The following is an 8,350-nucleotide window of genomic DNA, read 5'->3' as shown; positions in this document are numbered from 1 at the left end:
TCCTGGTTATTATGAGTCAACTGACAGGCCAGCGGAAAACATTATCGGTCACAGCCGACTGCTGTCTGCGTTACGATAAGATAAGATGGAACTTTATTAATCCCAGAGGAGGAACGTTGGGGACGACAGCCAGCCTGAGGGGTACAGAACTGGGGAGAACCGGAAGGAACAGGAAAAAGACAGGAAAAAAGGGTAGAACGGAGGCAGCCTGGGAGCGGGAGGCGGCGGTGGGCTCAGAGGTGGGCTTCTCAAGGTCGTCTCAATCGCGTTCGTTTTCGTTTCATTGAAAGGGCGGCGAGAGGGGGGGGGTGTCTCGTCTGAGCGCTGCCGGTGGCCGCTGATGGGTTTATCAGGAACACACGCGCGCGCGCGCACGCACGCACGCACGCGCGCACGCACGCACGCACACACACACACACACACACACACACACACACACACACACACACGCACACACACACACACACACACACACACACACACACACACACACACACACACACACACACACACACACACACACACACACACACACACACACACGTCAGACAGGGTTTGAGGGGTCCCTCCTCCTCATACACTACCTCACCCTAAAAAGGAAACTGAAACAGAAAGTGTCTCATGAATAATTGTTCTCCATCTTAGAAGATAAGGAAATACAATAAAGGAGGCTAGTGGAAAAATCATAATGTTTTACGTTTTAGCTTACTAACCAGCGGCCCATGAGGCAATAAATATGAAAAAGAATATCAGAAAATACTTTTACAAACATGTTTATCATGTATTTTAGCATATATATATGTATATATAAATATATATACATATATATATATATATATATATATATATGTGTGTATACACGTAATCCATGAACCATCCTACATATGCCATTCGGCCGAGCATCATTAGTAGGCTCATTAAAACATTTGTTCTAGACGACAGCCTGACAGTCAGCAGCTGGCCTACATTGCAAACTATTTCCTTCTAAATCTTGGAGATGGGAAAGTGCTTTCACCCCTCTTCACCTCCATCCTGGGCACACAGGGCACCCAGTGCCTGGTCCCTCCATCCCTCTCCAATTGGCCCAGGGTGCTTTGGTACTTAGCAGCCCGCTTGCTAGTCTGAGTCAGCAGACTCAGAAAGGACTGGCTGTTTTGGACACAGAGCAGGTGTGTGTGTGTGTGTCTGTGGTGTGTTTTTGTGTGTGTGTGTGTGTTTGAGTGTGTGTGTCTGTGTGTGTGTGCGTGATTGCTCCGCATTCTTTGCTCCGACTTGTGTGACAAGACTGTGCAGTTCAATAATACATGCCACCATGTATGCCATAAATACCATCCCTCGCCCTTCCTCACCCCAATCCCTACCCCAGCCTATTCCCTCACACGCGTTTGAAACATGGCTAACGCAGAGCGCTCAACTGCTGACCTGCTTTTAATGGAAAGGACACGTGTACAGGAGACCGCTGTAAGTCACAAATCAACCGGCTTGATTGCTCCAGCCATCTCCAGCTATGTATCCATGTCCTCTCCCCCCCCCCCCCCTCCCTCTCCATCACTACACTTGACCTATAAAAAGAGGCGTCCACCATCGGGAGCCACCGGGGCTGCCTGCCTGCATGGGAATGGGGTGGCTGGGAAGAGAGCAGCAGGGAATGACAATAAGCCCAGTGTATCGCTGCCAACATCGGAGCAGCAGGTGAGACAGGCAGGTACCCGGGGAGAGGAAGACAGGTTGGCAGGCGGACAGTAATAGGGAGAGACTGGACGGGGGGGGGGGTTGGGGGGGGAATCGAGGGGAGAATAATTAAACGGACCACCAGTCAAGCTGACAGACAGACGGACAGACAGACAGACAGACAGACTGACAGACGGGCTGAGGGAGTGGCCAGGGAACACGTAAAGAGGACAGACAGACAGATGACAGTGCTCCTGTGTGTCAGAGAACATAGAACAATTTGAGAGTTGCCTCGACAAACATTAGGGATAATAAATGTTGCCATAATAGGCTTACAGAGAGCACATTCATCACAGAGACATGCCAACGGATGAGGATTACACCGTGCATTTCTCATACCTCTATAGAATCACATTTGCATGCAAATGTGCCAATTAGTAAGAACACTGGCTTACATTCACATACATACCTCAAATTATATTCTGTTAAATGTTATATCGTTTTATATTCAGAACCGGATTCACCTCAATGACCTGACAATGTATCACTTTGAAGCCACACCCAAATTAATGATTACTGATTAATCACCTCATTCGAAGACTCATCTCACTATCTGAAACAAACATGCTTTTCCACTTTGGCAAAAGACTATTGAGACATTCCACAGTGGATGTGACATCACTCACAAAGAAAAGCTGGAGACACGAGGGATGCAGGCTAACCGCCCGGTTGATAGGGAAACAGACAGAGGTCTCCAGCAGCCAGGTACTATTAACAGAGACCTGACCTTTCAGCTCAGATCAACGGCTGACATTTACAGCATACGAAGGTACACAGATAATAAATATAGGAGGGACAACAACTCAAGAGGCTGGGAAACGTCCAGTCTCTCTCACTCCACTCCTATTCTGATGGCTATGGTATTAGAAGTGTTATGTTATGTTAGTCACGTTAATTACAGGGAGCATTGTAGAAGCCACTGCATAGACCCCAATATTGCTTTGCATTTTTCCTAAACTATTTCAAAACAAATACAGGCATTGAGTATGTGTGTGTATGCATGAGTGAGTTGGGTTCACTACTCTAGAGTCTTGCACACTCAAGTATTAAAACTGTACTTCACTCTTTAGTCAATCCTTTTAGATCCAGTGGAAACGTGTATTGTTTAATAGATGCAAATTCCACATAATACTAATGGTTCAATGTGAAATTCATTCTACGATGATTAGCTTTGCTATATCTCCCGTAGCCGATATTATCTTCCACGCATGAATGCCTGTAGGTTTATTTTTTAAGATGAGATCTTTTCCTAATCTTTTGGTTGGAATAAACCCCAAACATCACATGCTTAAACCGATTATGTATCGAACAAAAAGGTTATTGAACAAAAAGGCCGCCGTTACCTCCACCACAAAACACCGGGAATCCTCCCCGACAGACACACACACACACACACACACACACACACACACAGCAGTGATGCATGCTCCGCAATGTACGATCCCTGTGGCACAGATGTAACGGTGTGCCTTAATGGCGTGCCGGGGCTGTTCTGCTTAATAGCAGTCTCGGTTCACGCTGTGGAGATCACAGAGCCTGGAGGCCAGGGGCAGAGCCTCTCGGGTGAAGCCTAATCAACCGTCGCTGGCAGCCTAGTCCGCGCACACAATGAGCGCACACGGAGCACAGCACAGAAACACAACGCGGCTGACACTGTAACCAACATTGATTGCTTCATTGTACAGAGAGGCGAACAAAAGCAAGGGACTGGTATGGGCGGTAATGGGTCCGACTTGCTGAAAGGCTAATCAAATAGCAAATCGCTGGGAACTGATTAGAGGGCTCACCATGGTCCAGACCGGATTAGGAAGGAAATCAGTGGTTTGGTATGTGCATGCATAATGCAGGACCTTTTTTATAAACGAGGCAGACAGGGTTATTCATAGAGGATACTGGAACCACCAATCACGAAAGGGAACAGAACATGTAGCGAGCATTAAAGAATTGACCCCGGCATCCCGTTGGGACACAACACAGAGGCAGTGATGAGGCCCCAGTCTTCACACATCAGGATGATTCACACCCGTCTGATGTGGTGAGATGTGTCGCCGCGCTTCCTTCAGGGTCAGGCGACATGTTGTCGGAAGTCATAAGGACGTTTTAAAAGAGACGCGTTAAAAACATGCAAGCACATCGATGTGCCCTACGCCCCAGTTTAAATGACCACTTTAAAGACCCCTCTCTATGAGACCGCCCCTCACCCCCCACCAGACGAAAACACACACACACACACACACACACACACGGTAACCATGATGTTACAATGGCAGCAGACATGGATGTGTGTGTGTGTGTGTGTGTGTGTGTGGGGGGGGGCAGGAGACAGGTGAAGCCACCATCGGATGGATGTCTGTGGGCGCCTATCTGACTCAAGGGGTCCTCCGGCTTACAGAGGAGTGTGTTAGAGAATCGTCAGTGGACCTCGTCCTGAGGACACCAAATTAAACCGGGCTCCGCTGATTTAATAACACCGCCAATATGTGGAACGCAAACTGGGACTCAATCTATTTCCCCCCGCGCCCCGGAGGGGGGAGACACAAGCCCACACGGCGGGCTGGAGCACACGGGCTGGAGCACACGGAATCCCCCCTCGTCCCGTCCCGTCGGTCGTCTGACCCTTTATCAATCCTCAAAATCTAAATAAAACATGTCCAACCCATAACACCTCGTCGCCCCCTCCGTATCATTTCTGATGAAGACTGATGTCAGAGTAGAGGCATGCACAGTAATCCACGTTTACTACATGGTTACCGTGCACTGTACCCCTATTCTCACCCACCACCGGCGTTCGTGGAGGTCTGATCGCTAGAGGATGGCTCACCATAGGAGACAGTGGGGAGACGGTGGAGAGACAGTGGAGGTCTGATCAGTAAAGGATGGCTCCGGATGGGAGAGAGTAGAGAGACAGTGAAGAGACAGTGGAGGGACAGTGGATCGTCTGATCGCTAGAGGATGGTAGGAGAGAGTAGGAGAGAGGGGTGGGACACCTACCTGATGTAGCGCAGGGGCTCAGAGGTCTCCGACCCCACTTTGGTGGTGCTGTGGTTCATCTCGTCCGGCAGTGGGTCCGTCTCGGCCAATGGGATTCTCCAAAAAAAGGCAGGCACAGTCAGACCAGGCTTCCCCACTTCAAGGGAGGAAGAGAAAAATAAACACACACACTATCCCTATTTGTCTGACTGAATAAACACTCCACAGACACATACGCGCACTCTAGCTCTGTACTTGAGTGTAGTGAGAGGAGATAAATAGGCTTGCTATCTCTCCCTCTCTCTTCCTCCCTCTGGCTCTCTTACTATTGGTTCAGATCCTGGAAGGTGATTACCGTCTCCCACTCACAACGCTGCTTTTGTATGGCTTTTTTTTTTCCTCTACGCTCTCTCTCCCTCACACTCTCTATATATAAAAAGATATCTGTCTGCTTCTCACTGACGCTCAGAGACTCCTGTGTTGACGCGACTGGCTCGGAGTAACACCGGCGTTCACCAAGGGAGGCGGAGGGGGGGGGAGACGCAAGCCGCCCCATTGGCTGTGGCAAGTGCAATCAGAGCTGCTAAAGCAAGCTTTGGTATCCCAACTGCCTGCACCCACCTCTTCAAACACGCACACACACACACACACACACGCACTCAAACACTCACCACACACACGCAGCGAACACCAAAGGGATGAGAACAGTCACACAGCCAGTAAAATGAGCAATAGAATGAGGCCGTGAAATGAAGGGCAACACCCTTCATCTGATGATGATGATGATGATGATGAATCTTAATGACTTTGAGGGGGATGAAGATGGAAAACGTATTTGCTAAACAGAGCTAATGACCGTGTACAGTGGGAACACGCTGCGTAGGCTACTGCCGTGTCTTTATCGGAGAATAAACAACGGATAAGATTTAAGATTGGATTTCGACGCGTTCAAGGCGGTGATGATATCACTCACGGTGAACCGAGAAATGTAAATGCTGCTGCACAGGCAGCACTACATGCCAACTTCAAAGTAACGCTTTGATATGAGTGGGCGGCTACTGGGAACGCAGGCTCTAGATCTAGATACACGCACGCACACACACGGGATGGATGAGTGAAGACTGGCACGGGACTGTTGATACTCTGCCCCCTAGTGGTGTTAAAATAGAGCTGCAGCGCTGAACTCATGAAGTAGTAATTACATTAAATACAAGAATGTAGACCCTTTGCCCCAAAATAAAACGGAACAATTCAATATACACTTTTCATTTATCGCATGAACGCATGACTTTTTATCCGTCTACAGCCCATTGTAGTATTCGGTCTCTTATTGAGGCCTCTTCTGACTTCAGAACGTTGACCCATGGGCCTATGTCATAATGAAAAGTGGAACGGAGAGAGTTTGACCGCTCCACAGCAACGGCTTCCCAGTACCCCAAACATCAGCTCCTCGAATTGACCACAAAAAGACACCATTGACCGGGCCCAACTTTATCTCAATCCATCAACTCGGATGCACAGATGACAGAATTTGCCGAGCGCTCGCTGAATTAACCAATAGCAGGTACACACACTGTGAACATGTTCAGCAGGGTTGTTCTGGGGAGAAGGGGCTACAGACTCGGGAAAACCATCGGCGAAGGAACTTATTCCAAAGTAAAAATCGCCAGCTCCACCAAACACGGCCATAACGTCGCCATCAAAATCGTGGATCGAAGATCGGCACCGCAAGACTTTACCGTCAAGTTTTTATCGCGGGAACTGACTATCCTGAGGACGGTCAGTCACGACCACATCGTTCGTCTCCATGAGCTGATCGACAGCACTAGCGGGAGGCTGTACATCGTGATGGAGTTGGCTGCCACTGACCTCCTGGAGAGAATCCAACAGGTTGGCAGGCTCCCGGAGGAACTGGCCAGGACGTACTTCACCCAGATTGTTAGCGCCGTCTGCTACCTTCACCAAAACAACATCGTCCACCGGGATCTGAAGTGTGAGAACATACTGCTCACAGTTGGCAACGAGGTGAAGATCACAGACTTTGGATTTGGGAGGTTTTTAGAAGGCCCCTCTGACCTGAGCAGCACATTCTGCGGTACCCCGTTGTACGCGCCACCAGAAGTTCTCCTCGGGAATCACTACGACCCGAAGAAGTCGGACATCTGGAGCATCGGGGTCATTCTTTACGTCATGCTCACGGCGTGCATGCCCTACGACGACTCGAACGCGATCAGACTCGTCCGGGCTCAACGGGCGCCGGTGGCGTATCCTGAGAACGCGGCATTGGCGGACTCATGCAAGTCCTTCATCCTGCTCATCCTGCAGTACCACGCCTCTGCCCGGCCGGACATCCAACAGGTGGCTGAGTCCACCTGGCTGCAGCCGGCAGTGGAGGACAGCGATGCTGCGGCGGCGGTCCCACAATAAACTCTGCTTATTGACTGATAGTGTGTGTTTGAAGTGTTCAACATGTGCACGTTCTCTTTAACGAGCAATGCGGCCAACACATGGAAAGTCTTTTAACAGTTCAGATCAAGGCCACCATATATGTAGCGGCCGTGAAAGACTTTTAAAGTGCAAAAAATGAACAATAACACCACAAATCAAACTTAATAGAGGGGTTAAAATTAGTTTTTATTATTACTTGATAGAGCGGTGAGAGAAAAAAAAAAAAAAAAGAATCCAAACGTATATTTTTCATGTACACCTCATTTCCCCGAAGAAGCGCCTTGGAGCGGGGATCCCTGGAGGAGACGGAACGATGACGTAACCGGCCTCAGCAGCGACACCCAGCGGTGCACGGAGGGCCTGCAGCCGGTCCACACATTTAACGCCAACTCTCCAGTCGTTCGCGTTACATTCAACAGTTCGAATCCTTTTGCTACATCCGGCCCTTGTCTGCCATACACAGACAGTTTGAAATATCCCCGGCCGATTTAAATCAATCCAACTGTGGAAATGAGGAGTCCCAAACGTCCCAGATGTTCCTAAACACCTGTTTGGGGTTCTACCGATGAACAAATGACAATGTCGTCTACTAAACACTGAGACCTTAGCTTTCAACACAGGGCTTCTTGGTGAGCGATGGCCTTGAAAGGAAAAACAGAAAACCTATGAATTAACAAAGTCGTAAATCCTCGATGATGGCATTGTTCAATCCTTACAAAAGAATCGAGACCGATACATGGGTCTATACACAAAGAAACAAAAAAACATCTCTAAAGAATGGGGTTATACTTAACAAAAACACTGCATGTGTGTAAAAAGGGATGGACACATTGGTTAAGGGTATACAAGGTTTACCTATAAATTAAACCTGTGAAAGAAGGTTGCCTAACTCGCGCGTCAGCAGTCTTTACATGAATGCACCGATCGGGGTGGACCTCATGTGACGGCTGCTTTAATTTCTCGACCATTGTGCACACCGCCCGCAAAAAACAAAAGAGACAGAGAAAACAAACAATTTAAAACTAATAATTTAAGTATCCATTACAACCCGAGACCCCAAACATAGCCATTTTTTAATCGTCCAATCGTATGTACCTTACAAAGGCAGCCACCGCAAAGTGAAAAGGTTATAGCCTCGTAGACTGTGTCCGGAGGCTGAGCGCATCGCCGCTTTTTGTTATGGGCATATTGGATTCCCCCC

General features: G+C 48.6%; 2 protein-coding genes across 2 annotated transcripts in view; one reads left to right on the top strand and one right to left on the bottom strand.

The window, feature by feature from the left end:
* Positions 1 to 4,781, bottom strand: part of cilp2 (cartilage intermediate layer protein 2) — a 37,517-nt gene extending 32,736 nt beyond the window's left edge. The window contains 1 exon segment of the mRNA XM_056603305.1: positions 4,723 to 4,781. Coding sequence (XP_056459280.1) covers positions 4,723 to 4,781 — 59 coding nt within the window.
* Positions 4,782 to 6,276: 1,495 nt separating this feature from the next.
* On the top strand, positions 6,277 to 7,129 carry tssk6 (testis-specific serine kinase 6). Its single transcript, XM_056603470.1, has one exon. It carries the CDS (start codon positions 6,283 to 6,285, stop codon positions 7,126 to 7,128), a length of 846 nt encoding a protein of 281 aa, XP_056459445.1. The 5' UTR covers positions 6,277 to 6,282; the 3' UTR covers position 7,129.
* The last annotated feature ends 1,221 nt before the right edge of the window (positions 7,130 to 8,350 follow it).

The sequence above is a fragment of the Gadus chalcogrammus genome, chromosome 12, assembly GCF_026213295.1.
Source record: "Gadus chalcogrammus isolate NIFS_2021 chromosome 12, NIFS_Gcha_1.0, whole genome shotgun sequence".
NCBI classification, from domain to species: Eukaryota; Metazoa; Chordata; class Actinopteri; order Gadiformes; family Gadidae; genus Gadus; species Gadus chalcogrammus.
This window is presented reverse-complemented; position numbering and strand designations above follow the sequence as displayed.

What these genes read in the sequence shown, in the direction of transcription:
- tssk6 (XM_056603470.1), top strand. Translation starts at nt 6,283, where the DNA reads ATGTTCAGCAGGGTTGTTCTGGGGAGAAGGGGCTACAGACTCGGGAAA.